Source organism: Cryptomeria japonica, chromosome 6 (genome assembly GCF_030272615.1).
Source record: "Cryptomeria japonica chromosome 6, Sugi_1.0, whole genome shotgun sequence".
Taxonomy (NCBI): Eukaryota; Viridiplantae; Streptophyta; class Pinopsida; order Cupressales; family Cupressaceae; genus Cryptomeria; species Cryptomeria japonica.
In genome coordinates this window covers 647,972,264-647,997,687 of record NC_081410.1, presented here as the reverse complement: position 1 = coordinate 647,997,687, position 25,424 = coordinate 647,972,264, and the positions used below count along the sequence as shown (strand labels likewise).

At 36.2% G+C, this 25,424-nt stretch overlaps 1 protein-coding gene across 1 annotated transcript in view; it reads right to left on the bottom strand.

The window, feature by feature from the left end:
* Positions 1-15,333, bottom strand: part of LOC131060696 (uncharacterized) — a 180,895-nt gene extending 165,562 nt beyond the window's left edge. Inside the window, exon 1 of the mRNA XM_057994028.2 lies at positions 14,464-15,333. Within this exon, the coding sequence (XP_057850011.2) occupies positions 14,464-14,907 (444 nt within the window). The 5' untranslated portion in view covers positions 14,908-15,333. The remainder of the gene's footprint in view (positions 1-14,463) is intronic.
* Positions 15,334-25,424: the final 10,091 nt, after the last annotated feature.

The following is a 25,424-nucleotide window of genomic DNA, read 5'->3' as shown; positions in this document are numbered from 1 at the left end:
CTGATTGGAGTTTAGATGTTTTGAGTAAAAAGATCTGGCATTTTTGCTAACATTGCAGAATGATTCAGAGAGGCTTTTTTATTGTTTTTTCAAAAACACTAGAATACAAAACAAGTGTTGGTTAGAGTTTTTTGGAATATGGGAGGTCTCTATTTCAATCCCTCCCATGGGACCGAGATATGAATTTTGACTACCTTCCTAAATATGATGCCCCTCAATGGATCAAACTCTGCAATGTGCCTGTGCAAATCTTTTTTGCCATAACCTTTGAAACCCACTAGCGAAGTTTTATCATTGGAAGAAGCTGTGGTAAACCTTCCACACCTCAATGCTAGGGTTTCAATTTCTCTAAAGCAATCAAGGACTTTTAGAAAAGCCCTTGAGTTTTTCTTTAAGAGCAAGAAAATTGTGTAAAATCAATGAGCTGGCAAGTCTTAATGCCTGCTACCTTAACAAAAGGAATGGACATATGACAAAGGATTACCCACTTATCCGTAAAAAGGATCCTGCTACGAATAGCATGTAGATGGTCATGATAAGGATGTGCCTCTTAAACTTCAGCTGTATAAAAATAGTCTGTCTGAGAAATACCTGTAAAAGATATTCTTGAAAATTTGTTTCAAGCCACTCCTCAACTTGCTAGCAGTCTAATAGATGTTAATGAATCTATGTTTAAACTAATTTCTTTAGAAAGAAGTCTAAAGAAGATTCTTTAGAAATAAATCTTACTAAGAACATTATTTAATTTGCTAGCGTCAAAAGCACTCCATCTAAGCAATAAATGTAGTAAGCCAGCTCGGCCTGCAAACAATAGGCCCAAAGCCATTCCAACAGTCACTAACAATAGTGCTAAGAGAAGTTGGGTAGTGCAGTGAATGATGATTGTCCTAATAACTTGGAAGACTCTTCAGGAAGCAAGTCTTTATTGTATGATGATGAAATTATTCCTGCTGCCATAATTCATAGTTTAGTAGTTGTGGAAGATGTTAGAAAGAAGAAGCCTTCTTCCCCATCATTGGAAACTAGGTGTGCGAGGACAAATAAGGATGACATTTTACCAATTGTTTTCAGAGATTGGCTCAGCCTAAGTATGGCCCTAAATCCTCTACTCCTAAGAATTCACAAAAACTATTAGTGGAAATGTTACAGGATAAGAAGCTCGAGGTAGGAGAGCAGTTGTGAGAATGTTTGGGAGGTTTAAAGAGAGTTAAATTTTCTTTACAATAATCAATATCTACACTTATATATATTAAATTAAACCCTCGAGTTTATACAATCCACATTTCCACTTCACATAAGTAAAAGATAAAGCTGATGTTGTGATTCTATTGCTTAAGAAATGGGACGAAAAGATTTTAGAGAGTGGTTCTTCTCCTTGCTGAAGAGTGGATTAGGTGAATGGAGAGGGCTTCAACATGATTGAGAATAGTGAGGAAAAGGTGGGGGATTCAAGGCTTGAATGGAAGGAGAATGAATTCTTTTTTGGGTGTAAAATGGCAACAATCTTGATAGTTACTTATCCCTCGTCTCTCATGATTTTGAATGCTTTACATGGCACTATTGCATCGGATGATGCTGACAAGTGAAGAGGTAGGATTATAACTGGCAAAATGAAGCATCAGTTGCTACCCTCAAAGATTTCCACCTGGAACTTCCCAGGAGATCATCCATCCTAGTAACACTCTAGCTTAAAGGTGGAGTTCTTCTCTAATAGTTAATGCCACTCAATTTGGTATTGAATTTGCAGAACCTGAGAAAGCATCACAACTCGTGAAACTTAAATACTTATTCAACACATGTTCTGTGTTCAATTTTCCATCTATGAATTAAATTAGCATGAAACTTGAAAAAATAATGTTTGTGTTAGGAAAAGTACCCACAAACCCCTTATCAATTAAAGCACATTAAATAAAAATATTAAGCATTGCATGCATTTCTATATTAACCCTTTGAAGAGAATATTGGAGTAATCAAATATACGCAAATTTAAACAGCATTTTGGCATGTAAACAACACTTGGAAAAGAAAAAATTTAAGAGACTGAAGGAAAATCAACCACAAGAAAGAGAATGGCATGGATATACCCTGGAAAAACCTGACCTCCACAAAGATCAACATTTTCATTTTCTAATAGAAATCCAATAGCATAACCTTGTAAAACACTCCTCACATCTCCTCCTTACCACTATCCTAAGGCCTCCGGAAATAGGCAAGTACAATACAATATACCATACATGGTGTTAGGTCCCTAATATTCTAGCTAATGACATGACCCTAATATCATATATTCAAAAGAATATAATATTAATTCCTAAGTATAATAAGCCGAGCACTTTTGGCATGCTTAACCTTAACATTAATTATACTTAGTACCTTAAATAATCTTAATTAGGATGAAGGTTTATGTCCCTACATAGTTAAGCTTATAAATAAAGGTGGAAATGTTTCTCCCAAATCATCATATCATCAAAAATTGAATTCATATATTATAATCTAATTATTGGAGGTCACCCAATCGAAGTGGTCTGCTATATTGTTTATTTTTACAAATATATCCTAGATATATCATTACAAGTGGTATCAAAGCTAAGAATCGGACCAAGATTTTTGTTTACACCATAGCTTTTGAACTAGTATGAATTTGGATCTGACTTTTTTGGGTTTTGAAGCATGTATTAGATACGCTCTCATTAAAAAATTCAGACTTTGAAGGTACACTTTCAAAAAGTTATAAGATTTTATTATTTTCCATTAATTTTCTCTATAGGCTGCAATTTTCAGAATTGTTTAAAAAAAACATAGTTTTGGAAAGCTTATTAAAAATTAAGTAGAGCTAGTTCTTTGTAGTTTATCAATAGACATAAAATAAGTCCTCTAATTTAGTGGTCAAAGTTTAATCCAAATTTTCATCAATTTTCTCTAAAAGCTACATTTTTTGGAATTTTTAAAAAAATTTACATTTTTGGATAGCTTATCTAAAATAAAGTAGGGTTATTTCTTTGAAATTTACTGTTAGACATAAAATAAGTTCTTTAATGTAGTGGTTAAGGTTTAGACAACACAAAAAAAATTATGGTTACAACTCGCACTAAATATCATCTGCAATTAATAAAAAAGAATCTATAGTTCAAAATAAAAACACACTTGAAGTCATGTCATCTATAGGACCAAAGGATTATTTTATGAATGTGGAAACCAACGACCCTCTTTATTGTCGACCCCCTAAAATTGAGTGAATAATTCCACCAGATAGTGAAAAGGTGGTACATTTTATTAAGGACAATTTATTAGACCCATTTATGACATCTATAAATGAGGGCTTATATAAGTTTTTAAATGTAATATTATCAGAATTGAGGGGCTCTCAAAGCCACAAAAGTGGGTACAATCCTAAAAGACAAAATCAAGGGATAGGACAATCTTTTCAAAGTCCAAAACTGAACCCACCTAAATAGATATATGCAAGTTTGATGGTACAGATGTAAGTTCATGGATAAGTCTCATGGAATAATATTTTAAAATCCATAATATATTTGATGATGCAATGGTTGACATAGCTCACTACATTTGGAATCTAAACCTTATCAATGGTTTCAATGGATGATGTGTGAAAAAACAGGAAAATTACTTAGTTGGAGAGAATTTACGAATGACTTAGTAACCCACTATGAGTAACCATGGAAGGGGAGCTATTTTACCCAGCTTACAAATTTAAAAAAAATAGGTTACGTAGCTGAAAATAATGTTGAACATGTGAGATTGGCAATTTGAACTCAAGATGTGACACCTTATCAAAGGCTACAACTCTACATCAATGGACTTAATGAAAATATTAAACATGATTTCTATTTGTTGGAACCTTGTACAGTTAGAAAAGCTATGCAACAAGCATTACATATTGAGCAACGAAAACTCACCACAAAAAGATCAACACGAAGCCAAACCATAGGATAGAAAGATAAAAAAAAGTCACTAATCCTGTTAACAAGAATGAAGCCAACTTCTTTAGCCCATTACAAATAACTAAGCTCTCTCCTCAAGAAGAGGCAGAGAAAAGAGAAGGTATATGTTGCATTGCGATAGCAAATGGTCTAGGAGCCATAAATGTGGTAATAATGAGAAGAGCCTATTGATGAATTATTAGATGAACTAAATGGTGCAATTTTCTTTACTAAGTTAGATTTCTATTCTAGCTATCATCAAATCTGTATAAAGGAAGAGGATATACATGTAATTGCCTTTAGAACACATGAGGGGCATTATGAAATCTTAGAAATGCCATTTGGTCTAAGTAATGCCCCAACAACTTTTCAAAGCCTCATGAGCTCAGTGTTCCACCCCATTCTTTCTAAAGTTGTGTTGGTATTCTTTGATGATATCCTTATTACAGTAAATCATGGGAAAAACATTTGCAACATGTAGAGAAGATATTACAAATATTCGACGATAATCAACTCTATGCCAAGCAATCCAAATGTGTCTTTGGGGTGAAAGAAGTAGAATACTTGGTACATGTGGTGTCACATGAAGGTGTTGAGGTACACCCCAAGAAGATTGTTACAATAAAAGAATGGCCAAAACCTAAAAATAGCAAAGGTGTAACAGGATTTTTTGGTTTAGGAGGATACTATTTAAGATTTGTTCATAATTATGCCACCCACACCTTTGAAAAACTAAAAAAAGCTCTCAATTCAATTCCAATGCTAGCTACCCCGAACTCCTCTAAAGACATTTGTGGTAGAAAGTGATGCTTCTGGACATAGAATTGGAGCAGTACTAATGCAAGAAGGGTGTCCATTAGCATTCGAGAGTCGACAACTCAAAGAAAAAAACTTGCTAAGGCCCACATATGAGAAGGGAATGTTAGCCATTATTCATGCAATTAAACAATGGCATCAATATTTAATGGGAAGGCATTTCAAAGTCAAGACAGATCATGCAAGTCTAAAATATTTTTTGGAACGACGACTATCATCAATGGAACAAAAATGGGTTACCGAGATGCTAGGGTATGACTTTGAAATCATCTGTAAAAATGGTAAAGGAAATATTATAGCTGATGCCCTTTCTTGACAAGAAGTAGAGGAAGCAAATATTTGTGCTATTTCCTTATTAAAAAACCTAAATGGTTAGAAGCTGCATGAGAAGAGTGGCAACATGATCCTCAAATACATAATCTTATTCTAAAAACTTCAACATGACCCATCTTATTTTGATAAGTATGTTTGAAAAGAAGATTCCTTATGGTACAAAGATAGATTATTTTTATGTAAAAATTCTCAATTAAAAGAAGACATACTGTTGTAACGTTTTTCACACATCGCCCCATTGCAAATGGGGACCCTCACTTTTTGCTTAGGCTTAGGTGTTTAGTTAGGTCGTCTTAGCTTGGTAAGTTAAGTAGTTGTTAGCCCTTGCTTATGAGAAGTGAATATGTCTTGTCAAGTTAAGATTGAGGTTGTGTCGCCAACCTTGCTAAGGTGGTTAATGTTGCTAAAAGTTAAGAGTTTTAGGGTTTGAAATGGTATGAATTAAGGATTTGGATTGACATAGGTCGAAATAAGAAAAGAGTCATCAAAAAATTGCTTTCAAGGATGGATAAATTGTGAAATCTCATGTCCTAGGCTAAGTTCAGGTATTGATGTGAAAATTGAACAAGGTACGAATGAAGGTGAAAATTCTGCCCTTCAAGTTGGAGAGTTCAAGACTTGGAAGTGGTACAAATGAAATGAGGAACGAACTTGATACAAATGAAAGCAAAAATCCCGCTCAAGTTTGTTCACTACGAATCAAGGTCTAAATTCTGCCTATGTCATTTAGTACAAATGAGACCTCAAAAGCCGATTGAACAATGAAAGATCTTTGATTCAAAAGAGAGAGTAATTCAAGCTTCTATCACCAATATAGTACAAATCAAACCCCTAAGGCCGATTTGCCTTAGTGCATAAGGAGATCACAAGTTGGTAAATTCATTCATCTGCTATGAATGAGCACAAAGATGTCAATCCACCTTGAAGAAGCAAAATGATCAAAAGTTGATTGCTCAAGACAACTTGGTACAAACAAAGGTGAAAAATCCGACTCAAAAAGGAGGGTTTTGATTGTGCAAAAGGCGAGATTTTGAATGATGCACTACAAATGAAGGTGGCATGACCAATTTGACAAAGTGATTTTGTTCATGCAAAGGGCAAGAGATAAATTTCACCAAACAACCTTACTGCAAACAAACCTAAAAATGCCACCTAAGTTGTGAGGTGCAAACAAAGTCCAAATTGCCGCCGAAGTTGTTTGCTACAAATGAAGCCTCAAAAGCCGCCAAGTTCAAAAGGTACGAATGAAGCCTAAAAAGCCGCTCAAGCCTCTAACTACAAATGAGCTCAAAAAAGCCGCTCAAGCCTCTAAGTACAAATGAAGTCTTAAAAGCCGCCCAAGGGTATCAACTACAAACAAACCTCTCAAAGCCACCAAGGAGAGCTAAGTACAAATGAAAATCAAAAGGCCGCCAAAGTTGTTTGCTACGAATGAATGACAAATTGCCACCAAGAGGACTTCACTACAAATGGAGGGTAAATTTCCGCCAAGGTCATCAACTACAAACGAAGGGTAAAAAGCCGCCAAGGTTATGAAGTACAAACGAATGGTATTTTGCCTCCCAAAACTACAAATGGACATGAAAAATACGACCAACATATTTAAAAGGCAAAGTCAGCTAGCATGATGGTTGGCGCCCAAAATGATAATAAAATGTTTCATTTGATCAAAGTAAGTCGGCCTTCATTGGGAAAAAAGACACCAAAGGTCATCACTCAAGTGCAAATGCCTATATAAGATTGATTGAGCATTTCATTTGTCCATCAATCTGATTCAATCCCTTCAAGAGAGTGTGAATTACTCCCAAAGCAGGGCAAGTGAATAACAGATCAGACAATAACCTGAGCGAATTTCATCAATTAAGGTCACAATCAGCATCAAGAGAGTGCGAATTCCTCCATCAGCACAAGTGAAGTTCAATCAAACATCAAAAGCAGAGCGAATTCAGCCAGCAACACCATTTGCAGACCAGAGATTCAAATTGCAAATTTGACAAGACACCACTGAAACCCTAGATAGCAAATCTCACATCAAGAATCAAGGAAAATTAGCAATCAGATCTGATTTTGGCGAATTTCTCCAGCTAGGGCATTCTGATTTGAGCATAATTTTATCAGATTACAAATCAACCAACATCAGTTCCAGCTTTGGAAGTTAATGACCAAATTTGAAAAGATTTTAGGAAGCATAAGTTTTGTGTAATATTGTTTTCATTTCTGGTGTTTTGATTAAAATTATGTTCTTTTCCAGGTCTAATGCAAAGAGTGAGTGCGAGGAATGATGGAAGAAGATTCAAAACATTGCAAAGATGAAGGACTTAGGTTCAACAAGAAGACAACATCAAGGCAAGGTTCACGCTACAAGGAGGTGATGAGAAATGACAAGATTAAGGTCATGAATTAGGGAAGATCAACCATCATCATCACGTTGAGAAAATTGAATAATGTTGAGTATCAAGAGATATTGCTCTCATTCATTATGATGAATCAAATCTACAAGTGCAAATTGAGGTGTCATCCTCGTCACCATTCCACCAATCAAGAGTCTCCACACTGGCATGTCCGCATTCAATGCACCTGGCTCATCCTATGGAGGCACAAATTTTGAGCTACCTACCCTCAATTTTCTATTGGTTAACATTCAATATTGAACCTAAATGTAATTTTCTCATTGGCCTAAAAGGAGCTTGTTGTAACAAACCATAATTAGGGTTTCTATCATGTGATCTTAGCGATTGATTGTGAATCAATCTGAGCCATTGAATTGTATTGAGAGCACTATAACAGGCTCAAATCTCTCTCATTTGTAAGGGTTAATAGTTTAGAAATAATAGCAGAACAAGAAGACTAGAGTAATAGATAATAGTTCATAGATAGCAATCAATAGTTAGCAATTAGAATAGAAGTTAGATTAGAAGAAGGCAAAGAATTGTTGTCAAGACTTTGTTGTAAAGAGCATATGATTTCATTTAAGCTATGGTGAATTAATGTGTCATTTCAACAAGTTGCATGGTCTCTACCTCTCAATTCATTTGCTTTCATATCGATAAGATGAATGATAGGAATTGTGAATGATTAATGGTGACATTCATTTGTCCATACCACTAGCAATTTGCTGATTGTAAGTTTGCCTTGTGTGGTCAACTAGAATCCTTAAATGAGATTAACTTCAATTTGCTATTCGTACCTTGATATGCATCACCTTGATGGTATCCTTGTTGTTGATAGTGATTTGAACATCACCTGCTTTCCTTAGAAAATCGCATTAAGCTTTGCAGAGTTGTTGCTTTGTGTGTCAAAGCAAGGCTTAGTCGAGTTTCGCCAAAGGTTATTCATTGTCTCCAACATTCTTAGGAGTAGCGTAGACTTCTTAAACTTTATCTCTTTCGTCAATTTATTTTCCAATCAAATAGTTAGTATCTAAGTTCTAGCAACATCCAAACGTTCAACATTCAAGTATTCAATGTATGTATGTCCCCTTGGATTACTAGTAATCACATCAACCCATTGAGCTTATCCACGAGTCAAGACCTGACAGTAAAAACCTTGGAGTTGTCTCATTTGATCACGAAGCATAGGATTTAAGAGACTTTATTCAAGAGAGGATAAGATACCTTGGTATTTTATTCAATGTTGGAAATGCATAAAAAACACATAAACGCATACTATCTCAAATCAATCAAAACTGAAAAGCTAAAGGCAAATCAATCAAAAGGAAGATTTGCGAAATCAATGCATCTTCAATCGTAAATAAAGAGGTAGAGATTCTTGTCCAGACAGCCCTAATTGAAAGAAGAATCAGCTAAAACTCAACAAGAGAGCAAACTAGAGCTTGGGTGAAGAAACATTGGGATTTGTGATCAATGTCAACTTCATCGCAAAAAATTATTTTGTCGTAGAATTTGACACAGAAGAGGCCCAAAACAAAATTCTTAATTCCCCTCCTTGGCAAATTGATGGAAATTTGCTCTACATGTAGAAGTGGGTCAATAATTTCAATCCCCTAACAAAATCACCGTCAAACGAGGCCTATTGGATTTGCCTTCATAATCTTTCACTTGAATATTGGAACAAAGACTGCCTATACATGATTGGGGGAAAGTTAGGACAAGTCGTTGGCTAGGATATAGGAAAAGATGACTCTACCTTCTTTGTGAGATTCCAAATAATCACTATTGTCTGATTCACAAATCCATCTGTATCACCTATTCAAGTGATGTCTGGGATCAAGCAATCGAAATAGAGGCACAGAAGTTCTATTGTTTAAAATATGGAAGCAAGAAACATGTGGAGGTTGGATGCCCTAAAACTATCAAATGAAATGGATTCAAAAACAAAACAAATGTGGGGATAATCCTAACAAGACAAACTCACAAGGAAGCGCATACAATTGGCTTGAGGCAAGGACACGAAGTGAAAGCAAAGAAACTAATGGCCATATGGTATCAAAGGATGCGACAAAGATCGACATTCAGACTGCCATTTCGTCAATACCAAGTGAGGAAAAAATTGACACTCTAGTTGTTAAAAGGCCTACAAAAATTAAAGATAATCATCAGGTCGGAACCCCTAAGGAAGAGATTAATTCTGCAGCACACAATTTGGACAGCAAAGATCTGATCCAAGAATTTGATTAGGAATAGGAGAAAAATATGGATGAAATCGACAATTTGGAGCCTAGATGCATTAGCCAAACAATGGCTAATATCTTAGATAATTGTCCAACAAAAAGAAAAAAGGATAGGAAAATAGAAAAACAAAAGAGAGAAGAAGCTCTAAGAGGGGAACATACATCAATCAAGTCATATATGCTAAGATCTAAATCCAAGGGAGGAAACCCCTCCCTTGGAAAGCAATGAAGATCCTTACTTGGAATGTCAAGGGAATAAACACCCCTGACAAAAGGTGCATGGTTAAGCACCAACTTGAAACACAATTGACTGACATTGTCCTTCTTCAAGAAACGGCACTCTCTTCGAAACACACTAAGCTATTCACAAAGCACTACAAAGGTTGGAATGGATGCTTTGTAGAAGCCACAATGGCCTCCGGAGTGCTTCATATCTTATGGCAACCAAACAGAGTTAGCACAAATATAATCAACTCCACTTCAAACTGGCAGGTGGCAAAAATCAGAAGCCTCAACTCCAACTTGAATTCACAATTTTCAATATCTATGGTCCAACCAAAACGGATAACAAGAGGCATGTCTAGTCAAAACTCAACAAGGAGTTGACATCCACTCAAGAGAAATGCATCCTCAGAGGCGACTTTAATGCCATACTTGATTTAAGAGAGAAGAAAGGTGGTGCTGAATGCATTGCACAACCAAAAAAGGATTTACCCTCCTTTGTGAACAACAATAGCCTTATTGACTGCGAGACATCAAACAGCAACTTCACATGGAATAATCACAAGTGCGGGTTCACCAACATTGTTGAAAAATTGGACCGCTTCCTACAAACAGAATCTTGGCTTATTTGGCTTTTGTTTCCTACATCCCACATATATGCCTCATCCCTACATCGTATCACTTCCCAATAAAATTGGAAATCACAAAAGCATCAATTGAGAATAAGTCAAAGTTTCAGTTTGAGAAAATGTGACTCAAACACCCGAAGTTGATACCAAATCTAAAGCAATGGTGGGAAGAACCAATAGCGGAAACCAGCACAAGGATGTTTATATTTTCGAAAAGTTAAAAAAACTCAAAGAAAAATTAAAGATATGGAATCAAGGGGTATTTGGCAACATCTTCACTGAGAAAAGAAGAATAGAAACAAAGTTAGCAGCTTTGAGAAAATTAGTAATCTCCAAAAGCATGACACAAAATGAATTCATCAAAGAGAAAGCTTTGATGGCCCAATATCAAGATTTTCTTGCTTGAAAAGAATGTTATAGGAGGTCAAAGTTGAGAGAAGTGAGGCTGAAGGAAGATGATTTGAACACCAATTTCTTTCACAACACTACCAGAGTGTATCAAGGGATGAGAAAAATCTCCCACATCAACTACAGCGACAACAGTAGTTCAATAGACAGTGTGGGAATTCAACGAATGGGAGTGGAGTATTTCCAAACTCTTTTGGGAAGCAAAGGGGCGCTATGGGAAGGCTTATGGCAAGAAACTCCATCACAAATCATATGACAACTATAGAAAGAACAGAAGAATATTTAAGGGAAAGAAGATGTCAACTAATTCACTGCTCAGTAAAATCAAGATTGGGATATGTGAGCACCTAAACACAAAAATGATGTATTGAAAATGCAAATATTTTTCCTCTTGGTATGACAAAATGTCATCTAAATAGCCACATTTGATCAGGTCGAAAGGTAATTTTATTAGAATAACTTCAAAGAGGGAGGGAGCTCGTTAGAAGTTGCCCCCAACCGAAAGACTCAAACTAAACTTTGATAGGGCAGAACAAAATAATCCCAATCGCTCAGGGTCAAGGTTCTTAATCCACAATGAGAATAGTGAAGTGATTTGGGCCGGGGCAATCAAGCTCCTTGATGGATCAAACAAGCAAGCCAAATTTGCGACTCTCTATGCTGGTATTCAGCTATGTCTAGACAAAAACATAAGAAGGATAAAAGTAAAAGGGGACTTACTAATGGTAATCAATGTCAGCCAACAGGTCCACCCCTAGCTAGAAATTCAATGCATGGATTGAAAGGATTCGCATGCATTTGGATCAGATGGAGTGTTGAAATTATAGCTAAGTTTGGATTACATGTAATTATAGCTTGCTATGAATATTGGGCAAGACCTATATAATGTAACTTGTAGATAGGACAAGACCTATTGAATGTAACTTGTATTAAAACGTGTTGGAGCTGACCTATATTAAAATCACTTGTAACGTGAGGGCTATTTCAGTTTTGGCACCAACCTTAAAGCATTGAATTGTAATTAAATATGTTCTTCATGCAAGCCGACTTGGGAGAATTAAAAGGCTAAGTCTCTTATATATACAAGGCTATCAATCATTGTATGATACGACACACTCAAGCGAATTACTTCTCTAATCTGCAAGTCATCTAAGTATTCAGCGAATCCTTCTAAGAGATCAGCGAATTCTTCTTGAAGACAGCAACCATCATCTAGAAGACAGCGAACACCACTGAGTGACTGCAAACTGGTTTCAAGTGGCAGCAGTCATCATTTGAAGATCAGCGAACTATTCTTGAAGGCTGTGAACACCATTCTAGGATCAGCAAACTTCATCCCTGGGACAACAACTTTTGTATTGCAGATAAGTTCATAATTTCAGCATGCCCTAGGTTAGAAGTATAACTGTGATTAGGCTGCTGTTAAAGAGTGAAGCTCATTGTAAATTGAATTGGTGTTGCTCAAATAAAGATCTGAGATTAGTGGCTGGGTTTTTCATGTCCAAGAGGGAGGTTTTCCCAGGGTATCTGTGTGTTTTGTGTTTGTTCTTCATTGCATTCTAATTTCTGTTGTTTATTGTTTAATCTGATTGCTAAAATTAACATGGAGGAGTACACCATCTCACATATCTTTCGTGAGGCAAATGCAGCTGCAGACTACCTGTCAAAATCCGCCGTTCAACGAACTCAGATAAAAGTCATTTCAGAATCTACTGAAGCCTGGCCAAATCTCCAAAAGATAATAGAACATGACACCTTGACTGGATAAAGGTATGGGTGAGAATGGGTACGATAGTTGGATTTGAACAGATTTGGCCAATACCCATCCATCAATGCCTTTCATATCAAGTAATGCAGGTTCTGGTTGGCAGTAGCATTAGGATAAGCTTTGATCTAAGACGAAGAGTCAGATTTTTTATGGAGCGAAGTCCGAAAGTCACTTGACGGCACCCAAACACCGATCATATATTTTTTGGGAAATGTAGTTTTTTTTAGTGTCAGAGACACCAAATGCTCTAAGGATGGAAGGGGATCACAGAAAGATATCGAACTCAGAGGTCTTCAATCATATGGCCCGAGATCTCATTTGCTTCTAGGCACACGCACGTGCAATCTCAAGACTATTTATTGGAAGTTCTTCAGCTAACCCAGCTGCACAAGAGATAGATTTCTTCGGTTAATCCAGCAGAATTCTATGGCAAGTTATTTGGTTAACTCAGCTGTGCAAGAGGAAGACTACATATCCATTCCTAAATGCAAATGTGATTGCAATCAACAAATGGTGGAAGATCAGCCCAAGGAGATCTTTATCATCCACAGGGATGTAGAAAAAGACACGATCAAAAGGATAATAGGCGAAAAATATCTGGCAGGAAGTCACGTCCATAATGCTGAACTCTTGGACAGATTCATCTACAATGTCATGCACACATCAGGAAAGAGGAAGTGGGCAGAACGAGCTATTAACAGACTGGTAAACCACAAGCTAAGGCAACCTATGATCAAAGCTCTTCGAGCCCTAAAATACTAGCCTTCGAGAGGACTGATAAGTGATAGGTTATATGTCTAGAGACAATGCAAAACGACAGAAAACTACAGGAGATGGTTGCTATGATGCAGGAGGGATTGACTAGGAATGAGATGGACACATATGCATATCTAGTCAGATGTTATAGTAATGTACTGACTCCCGCTCAGGTTGAGTGTCTGCAGGAAATCATAGAGGCCATTTGGGTCTTCATCCACACTGTGGTTAAACTGATGTAATTTCTACTTTTGATCTTAATGCAATGCAAGAGGGAGCTACCCCCACTGGTAACGATTCTCTTATCAAAAAAATTATGAGTATCATTGTTTTAAACATAGATACATACATATATATACCCGTACCCATGACAAAGGAATAAAAATTGCCTCACCAGTGTACTACGTTTCGATACCCATACCGGTACTGGTAACTTAGTTTAAACTTATAACTCGAGAAGAATGAGAAGAGCTTAAAAATCTTCTGGACTTAAATGCTTATTATTGAAGTAGCATTGATAGGTCCATGAAGCAGCACGCTGCAAAAAATGGCTCATAAACAAAAACAGGAAAATGAAAAAAATTAAAGATATCCATACGAAGCAACAACCCAATCCAAGGCTGCCTAGCGTGTGCTTATCAGTGCAGTTCATAGACATGTAAACAACAGAGAAAAGAATAGAACTTACGATCTTCTGAAATCACTGGTGTACTGCATAAGTTTTCTTAAGGCAAAATGATCCAACACACAAGTCACTCAAAAACAAAATAGAAAAACAATAAAAAAAGAAGAGTTATTTGTCCATGCCAAATACTACTACATAGTATTTAAGTTCTTAAGCCATAAATGAAGCAACAAACTGCAAAAAGATGTTCAAAAACAAAAAAAATTAAATTAAAAAGGGCTTAAGACGTCAAAAATTCCTAATTACTACAGAAACAGACTCAAAAGAAACCCTACCTGTCTCAATTCTAGCTTGACAGAAGGAAATTTCCTGAGAATGTGATGAACAAGCTTCTGTGCAGTATCAACATTCCTATCCTGCTCATCCACATCAGTATTCGAAGATGAACCCGAATCTTCACCAGAACTAGACTCTGCATACTTTCTCTTCCTGTCATTTTTACTTCCCTTTCTTTCATGTTTTTCTCTTTTCCTCTTATTTCTCCTTTTCCTCTCTCTGCGCCTCTCATTGTCCGAATCCTCGTCAGAACTCTCCTCTAACCTGTAATCAGCCTTTCTTGACTTATGAGATTTCCTGTGACTCCGCTTCTTCTTTGAACTCTTTGTTTCTTCTTCTGTTTCAGAAACCGAATCATCAGGGCTCGTATGCGCATCTTTGCCTTTACTTCTCCGCTTTCTAGAACTTTTCTTTCTGCTGCTTCTCTCACTCTCGCCTCCCATTCGTTTTGTGTCTAACCCTAAGATTTGAAGGTAGATTCAAACCCTAAAATTCATGTATTTTGCAATCTGCTAGCAGCCAAATTTGAAGCAATGAAAACCTAAAATGCCCTCCAAGTTTCAAACCCGTTTTCTATCCTTTTTAATGCAATGTACTCAAATATGGAAGCCAACTGACGGTAAAGTCGTTCAAATTGAAAAGAGAAAATGAAGTTGCTGGAGCGAACAAAATCTGCTTGACCTTGTGCTGCGGCTATGAGTCTCCGAAACAAGCCCCCAAACGTGAAGAAAATATTTCGAGTGTGATTTATGTCGAAACGGAGTTAAAATTGGGTGCGTTGGAATTCCTGAATTCGGAATCCAGATAATACAGGTCTTGTGCAGTCGTTTATCTGATTTTCTATACTGCGAGCAACGATCAAATTATAAAATTCGTTGAATTCAAATAAATTTATCAAATTGATAAAATTATATATAAAATAATTATATTATTATTATTATTAAATTATGATATTGTAATCAATAGTAAATTATTATTATTATATTATGATATTGTAATCAATAGTAAATTATTATTAAGATATTATTATATATTTGTATATTTATATTTTTATTAAACTCTTCACCGAAACAAAAAAAATTATTAAGATTAATTATTATTATTATATTATCATATCTTTATATTATTATTATAATATTAGATTTGATTAAGTATTAGTGTGATGGAGATAGATAGAATTGATTAATAGGTAAACTAAAAGTGAGTGGTATTTGAAAAAGGAGAAAAAAAAAAAAAAAATTGACTTTTTATTCATTTAAATGTCACAAATACATCGAATTTAGGTTTTATTAACACATATATTTGTGCATCCATTATGTGAGTGTAATAGGCCTTTGGCGTAATCAATGTAATTAATTTTTATTAGTTGCTGCCATGGCAGGAATACTTATGCATCCACCATGTTCTTAAATAGCTATTAGTCATTGTACTTGATAGCCAATCAGTGTTTAAAATTTTTCAGACTAAAATAATCTTTTGTTTTTTCAAAAGTTAACATGCACAATTTTTAATCAAAATTATTTAAAAACATGATTTATTTCTCATCGTGTACATTAATTTCAGTAGGCATAAAATTTAATTTTTATCAACTAAAAATACAAAAATTTATTTATTAATGATAATAAATAGTATGCAGTAAAAACTGTCTTGAAAAGACAAAGGGAAATAAAATAAACTAATTGAATCACGGACTATGTGTACTCCACGCTACACTCTTGAATGCTATTAATATTGGGGTTAGCTAATAAATGTAAGGTGTCAGTGAATTTCAGTACCAACGGCAATGGCTATGCAGTGGATAGCCCGTCACATCCGTCACACCCGCCAGTTACATCCGTCCGTCACACCCGCCAGTTACATCCGTCCTACCCACTACGGCTTTACCTTGTTTTTTTCATTTATTATGTTTTTATTTTTTTAAAGTTATAATGAGTAAAATAATTAATATTATAAATAATAAATTATATATTTAATTTTTTTATAATAATTTATATGTTTAAATTTTTAATTTATTTTAATAGAAAGTATATTACAATATATAATTAATTGTAAGATATATATTATATGTAAATTTTAATAATATTATTTTTTAAAAATTTAAATAGTGATATAAGTAAATAATAGTTTATTTTTTATAAATATATTTACTTTTTAAATTAAAATAATTAATAGATTTTAATATAACAAATAAATAAGTAAATTTAAAATAAAAAATAATAGGCAATTACTACGAATCTAGTGACTGCGAATCTGGAGACTGCGAATTACTGTGAACCTGGAGACTGCAAGCTAGGCCAACGACGATTCTCAATTCGCCCCTGCTAATGTGGACACCCCTTGTGCACGTAGACCAGTGAAGGTGGTGGAGGAGACCGCTCTCCTCCATGTGGTTTGAGCCTCCTAACTTAAAACATCCACTTCATTTCAGTTTTGTTTTTTTTTTTGCTCGCTAGATGTTTTAGTAGTTGATTCCGCTCGCATTTAATAATGTACCGCCCTCGCGTGAGCACTGCACTTGGCCTTTAATGGAGCCTGGGGATGTTATTGTCCCAGACCCACCGCCTAACCCTAAACTCTCACCGTCGAAACCTAAGAGGTCTTTCTTAGACGTCGTCATGAGTCCTAGAGATGGCATTACCTGCGATAGGAATGCTAAGTTTGTGGCTGGCTTCGCTCGACCCGACGGAGAAGGTAACACCTCGGCCATCTCCATTGATCTCTCCTCCATTTCGCCTAATGATGCTATGTCTAAAGAAATCTTGCATGAGAAAGATAGGTTAAGAAACACAGCAATCTTCTTTGCTGCTGTAGATGTTGAAAAATGCACACCCGCGCACCCCCCCCCCCCCCCCCCCCCGGGAATTTTTGGACGACTAGTTTCATAATTTTTGGAATTTAAAGCTTGGTTTTAGATTTTTCGTTTTGTAGGCAAATTCAAAAGGGTTTATTTATCATTTTTTTCACCTCTCCGGAAACATAGGCTGAGGTCCTAAAAAAACAATATTGGGCCATAGGAAACACTTCCTTTCGTGCCCTTGCTTGGTCGCCTGAAGCCATCAACGAGGAAATTATGGCTCTCTCATGCCCCAGGTGGCTTCTTCTTAAAAACGTCTCGCCATTCCTATGGCGCTTCCTACCCCAAATCATCGAACCTGTGGGCAAATTTGTCAGGATGGACGATTCTAACAGACTTATCCCCCATCTTGATGCAAGAATGTTGGTTTCAATCAAACCAAGAATTGATATACCTGATACCTTGAATCTTAAGATAGAAAATGAGGTACATTCATGCCCTTTAGAAACCCTAGGAGGGCTAAATGCTTGTTTTCTATGCAAAAAAGAAGGACACCAGCATAAGAATTGCCCTATTATTAAAAAAAGAACTGTTGAAAACAAGGTCGATCCCTCCAAGGGTGACCCCCGAAATCCTAAAAGCATTGATTCAATGTCGTCGGTGAGTGGAACCAATACCACCCCTCCGCCTGCTAACAACCCCCATGTAACTAGCATAAACAATCCGCTTAATGGGATGGTTGGGTGTGGAAACTCTGCCTCGGGCTTGAGAAACGGATATCCTAGCCTGGGTTGCGCCAATATAAGCCCCCTCCAACCCATGTCCACCCCCCCTGAGGCCTCTGTCGTGGACACCACCGAAGCCCCCTTTGATGATGGCTTCCAATTAGCTATCAGCAAAAAAAGACGGAGGAAAAATGCGCAGGAATTGGCGGTTGATAAAATCCGATCTGGAATTAAACAGAGCAACTCTAGGAAGAATACCTCCTCCCATTCTTCGGACCATCCAAACGTCAAGTCTATGATTAAAAACTTTGAGGGCACCATCCTTGGCAGTGTTGCTACGAATTCCGAATCTCGCTCTGTTGAGATGGCTCATAGACCTGGAACTCCCTTAAGTTCATCCTCTATGATTCCCACTCCAACACCTCCTCCGAGTCTCGATAACACTACTAACAAGTGTGGTGTCCCCAAGGTGTTTAATGAAATTGATGACTCTTGTGTTATCCAAATCATTCCTGCTAACACTACAACTGCCCCTGAGATGTTCCCTAATGCGCTCCCCTCCTTCAAATCAACATCTAAGTCTTGCACGGGATAAAGTAAATCGAGTCTTCTGGGCCAGGATGGGGAAGGGATCATTGATCCCCTAACTGGTTCCTTCCCTAGTGAGGAGGAGGAAGACCAGTTGGATCATGGCTCCATGACCAAGAAAAAAGGGAGGCCTTTTGGCTCCAAGAATAAGAAGAAGGGAACTAATCCCCCCACGATTCTTGACACTCCCATGAATCCTTCCAGCTCTAAGGCTGGCAGCTGCTCCTTAACCCCCTCTTAGTGATGATGAAATTTATTTTTTGGAATGTGTGAGGGTTGGAGTCACCCGACAGAAATTTTATCGTGAAAAGACTCCTTGACTTACATAAGGATACAAATTTTCTACTATTACAAGAACTAAAAGCTAATGAGTTTATTCTTGAAACTACACTTAACTATGTCTGGAAGGATGCCATTAAAATCTGCTCTAATCACCCTAGAGGAAAGGGAGGCGTTGGACTCCTTATCAACCCCAAGTGGTCCAATCTCATTACTGACAAGGGTATCTCCCCATGCAATAGGGTTGTTTGGACATCCATCAATCTGAAAGGCACTCACTTTGGGATCTGCTATGTGTGTGTCGCTGATGATTATAGAGATAGGACTGTCTTATGGGATTGGCTTAGATCTCTCCCAGACATCCCCTGGATAATTGCGAGGGATTTCAATATGGTTGAAAATAGCTTTGACAAAATTGGTGGCCTACCCTTTGCATGGAACAATTCGGAAAGAGAGCACTGGTATAGGCTAAGACTACATAAATCCCTGTTTGATCCATTGGAGGAGCTTGGACATCCCCCCCTCGACCTCTGGCATACCTAGTGTAACTATCAAAAGGGGGAGAGTATAATCTACTCCAGGCTGGACCGATTCTACGCTAATAAAGAGAGTTTTTCCTTCTCGCTTGATGCCCAAGGTAGGCCTATTTCTGTTTGGCCTACGTCCTTGTCTGACCATCACCTTGTTATGGCTCTTATTAATGTTAGAAATACTATGACTACCCAGGTCAACAAATCCTAGAAATTTATGCTTAATACCTCCCTCCTCAAGGATCGGGATGTTTTGATCGCCCTGAATCTCATCAAACTCCTTAACTGTCGGAACAATCTCCTCCCCTCTCATATTGATAGATGGAACTTTAATGTGAATTCCTAGCATAAAACCCTACAGACTATAGGGCAAAAAAAGGCAAAAGACTTCAAATTTGTTGAAAAATCGCTCATTAGCCAACTCTAGTCCTCAGAAGTCGATATCCAAAACAACTCTAGTCGCGCTCATAAGGCTACTCATGTTGCGCTTGCTAGAGAAGCTCTTAGAAAACACCAGCAAGTTAAGATCCATGGGACTATGGTGAGGGCTCGCACCCAATGGCTACAATTCGGGGATAAGGGCTCCAAATTCTTCTTTAACCTACTTAAGCACAAACAATCCAAGGAAAAGATTGATAGGTTGATTATTGACAATAAATAAATTATTGACCTCCCCAGTATCCAAGATGCTTTTGAACTATTATACAAAAACTTGTTCACCTCTAAAGACAATGCCAAGGCTAAGGACATTAGAGACAAGTGTAAAACCATGATCCCCACTAGGATCTCCCCTGAGGACTCCATCCTCCTCAACCAAAGGGTATTTGTTGAGGAAATCACTACTGCTATCAACTCCCTGAAATCTGACAAAGCGTCGAGCCCGAATGGGCTCCCTATTGAATTCTACAAGGCCAATCTAGAATGGATTTCCATTGACCTACATGGTGTTTACTCTTAAGCTTTTGACAATGGCACCCTTGGTGCTAACATTAACAAGGGGACCGTCAAACTGATACCCAAGGATGGGGATAGGGCCTTAATCAAGAAATGGAGACCTGTCACCCTCCTCAATGTCTCCTACAAAATTTTGGCTAAGGTTATTGCCCTTCGACTTGAAAAACTCCTCCCTAAATTCATCTACCCCACCCAAACAGGCTTTATCAAGGGCAGATATATCCTCGAAAACCTCATTACGAGCTGGGAAGTCATGGATTGGGCTAGAGCCTCTAACCAAGACACTGCTATGTTCCTACTGGATTTTGAAAAAGCATATGACCGTGTGGAATGGGACTTTGTCATCATGATGCTACAAGCCTTTGAGTTTTCGGTTAACTTCTGCAAATATGTTAAGGTCCTTCTTCAGGACGCCTCGGCTCAAATTGAAGTCAATGGATCCTTATCCCAGAACTTTCAACTTAATAGATCCATCAAGCAAGGTTGTCTGCTTGCACCCGCTCTATTTGTCATTGTGTCAGATGCTCTGTACTATCTTCTCAGGGACAATTCTCTATCCCCCCGTGTCAAAGGAATTAAGCTCCCTGATGACTCCAGCCTCCTCAACATCCAGTTTGCGGATGATACTGCCCTTTTCCTTGAACTTTCACCCCAGAATATTAACAACCTTGTTCAAAAGCTTAAAACCTTTGGTATCATGTCTTGAGCTTAAATCTCCCTTGCCAAATCTACTCTCCTTGGCTGGAAAGAGAAACCCTCAGACTGGCTTATTCCCTACGAGTTTCAGTGGGGAGGCCCCAACAAAATCGTCTAGTATCTCGGCATCCCCTTCTCTGTTTCTCCCTCTCTTAAAGAGATGTGGCAATGGATAAAGAATAAGATTGACAAAAAACTGCATAGGTGGGATAATAGATTCCTCTCACTTGCTGGTAGGATCCAAGTCTGTCAGAAAATCCTCTCCTCATATAGTGTCTACTACTCCTCCACCTGGATGTTCAATAACTACCAAATCCTTGATATCCAGAAAGCCATAAGGCAGTACCTTTGGTCTGATGGCAAAGGTGGGAGAAAAATGCATGCGGTTAAGTGGAAATTGTGTCACATGACTAAAAAAATGGGTGGCCTTGGGCTAAAGGATCTCAAGATCCAAGGTATTGCCCTTGCTACAAAATGGATATTCCATGCCTTAGATGGCATGGAGCCCTAGAAAGTCCTGATTAGAAACAATATTGAGAGAGGCGTCCCTAAGAATGCTAAGTCATGGAAAGCCCTTCCCTTGGCTGACTTGGTGGCAGGTCGCTTTCCTATTTTCGTGCAAGGCTCGTATGTTTTTAAATCCATTTGGAAGGCCTGGGAGCATATTAGACATCTTATTGACAACCCTAGTGTTAGCAGCAATGACACCATTCATGGGGAAAGGTCGATTTGGTGGAATCTCTTTCATGCTAGTAAACCTTTAGCCCTCACTCAAGGCTGCTCAGCCAAACTTTGGGCCAAATCCGACATCAGGATCTTTGAGGACTTATTTGAGAGTGGTGTCCTAATCAGCTGGGAAGAGCTCAGCGCTGCCCACAATCTCTCTCCCACCTAGAAAAGAGCTTACCATATGATAAAGAATGCCTGTGCTGCTCTTGCCCTGCCTTCTAGTACTAATTTGGACTCCCACCGAGTCTTGACCCTCAAATGGAAAGATGGCTCTCTCCTTCCGAATACCAAATGTCACGCCATCTATGACCTGATCTCCAATGATGAATCTATTATTAAACATGTTAACATTCTGTGGTACTTGGATCTGCCTAACAACTCCTAGTATAAATGCTTTACTCATCTATGGAAAAGCTTGATTCCCCCCTAAATACAATGCTTTAAATGGCAGCTTATTGTTGATAGACTCCCATTAAGGAGAAACCCTCTCAGTACTGATATGTGTTCCATTTGTAGATTACCTGAGACCGGAAGACACATTCTTTTTGACTGCTCCTTCGCCAGGGAGGTTTGGTTAATGTTTGGTTTTTGCATTCCTAATCATGTGGATACCCTTAACATTATTTCTGGTTATATTGATGGTCTAAAAAAGGATGCTAATTTATTCTGGTTTATCTTATCTTCTTATATCCTTTGGTTCATTTGGAAGATGCGAAATGAGGACAAGTTTAATGGCAATGGCAGGTGTCTTACTGAGTCTCTTCGTAGACTCACTTTTTTTAAAAGTGTCTCGCAGGTCTCTTTCGTTATGAATGTCGAAAGGCATAAGTTCCTCTGGTTCCTACAAGATGGTCATGTAACTATGTTCATACATGAGATGAAGGATGGCTACGAATGGAGTAGGCTTGCGAAAAACCAATCTTCCTTTGAAGAGGCTCTAAAGAAACTGCATAAAGAGATCAACAGCAACAGGATGCCCGAGGCTGATCACATTGCCATGCTGACCCAGATCCAAGACCGAAAGAAGGTGGTTTGGATGGAAGGGGCCCAAGGGTGGACCACTTGGATCGATCCTTTTGATCACATGTTGTAGTAGTGCTTAGACTTTCCTTTTTTGCACTGTTCCTTTTTTGATATCGGACTACTCTCTAGAGATGTAACACAGATCCTCGGTGGTTTTGATGGTTGAGGCGTAGCCTCCCCTGTCTACAGCTGATTGTATTTTGTTTATTCTCGATCTTTAATAAAAATTAAAAATAAATAAATAAATAAATTAATTAAATTAATTTAACATAAGAAATAACTATATGATTTTAACCTAACAAATAACTAAGTGATTTTAACCTAACAAATAACTAAGTGATTTTAACCTAACAAATAACTAAGTGATTTTAACATAGAAAATAAAAATTACTTATATATAAATTTTAATAATATTATTTTAAATTTTTTTAAATACTTATATAAGTAAATAATAGTTTACTTTTTCTAAATATATTTACATTTTAAATTAAAATAATTAATTGATTTTAATATAAGAAATAAATAAGTAATTTTAAAATAAAAAATATTTAAATGATTTTAACATAAGAAATAACTATATGATTTTAACCTAACAAATAACTAAATGATTTTAACATAGAAAATTAAAATTACTTATATATAAATTTTAATAATATTATTTTAAAAAAAATTTAAACACCTATATAAGTAAATAATAGTTTATTTTTTCTAAATATATTTACTTTTTAAATTTTCATATGTCAAACTAATATTATTTTAATTAAGTTATTGTAAAACATTAAATAGAATCATATATAAGGTCGTATTAGAATTATTTTATTTAGGTATTATAAAATATTAAATAGAATTATATAGGGTGTCAAATTAGTATTCTTTTGTTTAAGGTATTATAAAATACTAAATAGAGTTATATATGATGTCAAATTAGTATTCTTTTGTTTTTTAGAATAAAATATTAAATAGAAGTTGGTTGAATAGTTATCTATTAAGTTAAATGTTCATCATTTCACTATTTTAACCGTTTTTCTACTGCGTTTTCCTTTTACCAATAATTTTTGAAAAACGATATTAAATCACTTGCATCATTTAAAGCTATTAATAAAGGGTTTTAAAAAATATTCCTTAAACCATGTACAGGAAATCAAAATCTTTTTAATTAATTTAATTTTGCTTTTTATTTACTATTGAATACCTGCTGAAGAAAACTTAGGAACTAGACTCATATTATAATTCAAATGATTTTTTATAGCATTTATTGTAATGGTGATAATTTTGTTTGTAAAGTGATTGGTTCATTTAAAACACATCAGCGTTAAGAAAAATGTTAATAGAAAAATCTCATGGTAATTTTTTTATTTTCATTGAATTGTGTATTATATAAATTTTGTAATGAATTTTTAATTTTAGTTGAATTATGGATAAAAATTTAAGACATTCAAAATTAATTGTAATAAATTTATTGTAATTGCTAATCTTAAACTAATGTTCATTAACAACAATATTTATATAATCTAGTAACACTCATTTTAAACAATTAAAATTAAATCTCTTCAACTACAAGAGTATTTTAATTAAAATTTTCTAATATTCATTTTCTAATATTAAAAAGGAATTTTAATATATTAAATTAAAATTTGATAACACTAACTTCTCTTCTCTCCCTTCTTCTCCCTCTCTGCCTATCTCTCTTTAGCTCTCCCCCTCTCTCCGTGTGCTTCTATCCCTTTCTCTCTATCCTTTTATCATATTGCCACATATACCTCTATTTCCTCCTCTCCCTCTCCCTCTATACCTATCTATCTCTTCCACTCCCTATATACTCATCCATCTCTCTCTCTTTCTCTCTATCTCTCTACTTTATCTCTCCCTCTACCTCTTCCTCGCTATCTATCTATCTCCTTATCTATATCTCTCTCTTTTTATTTTTATCTTTTCCTCCACCTTTCTCTATCTCTCTATTTATTTCTCTCCCTCTCCCTCTCCCTCTCCCTCTATCTTTATTTCTATTTTTATTTACTCTAAACTAATTATACTAATGGCGGGAACTTGACGCTTTGCGTCCTTGTTAGTTATCTCATAGCAATATTAATGCATTTAACACATGAAGCTTGAACAAATTTTATACTACCACTTGCACCATAATGAGGTGCAATGGTTATGCCCATAGGAAGATATAGTTTGTGTCTGCATTTTAGAAATGTTAGGCCAAACTATTAGCTATGGTAGGATAAAAGCAATAAAGCAATGTACATGACAACAAAACTATATAAGTAAAAAATGTAGTGTTGAAATGAATTTGCATATGCATACATCTAAACAAATACATATATATTGTTACAATTGTTCATATCAAAGGTACTCAACATAGATATAATATAAGGGGCAAATGCAATATTGAAAGAAATGAATTTCACATTCTTATGACATTGAATATACGTGACATGTATTTGGAAATGAAGACTTAACAACTTTCATACATGTTTTTATAAATTCTCGAGGTTTAATTATTTTGTATCCAAACTTATAAGTTACATAAGCTAATAGTTATATCTTTAGGTTTTTCTTATTTTCACATAGATCTTGATATGTACGTATGAACTCTTCTTTATATTATTGTATTATTAGATTATAAGCATTATATT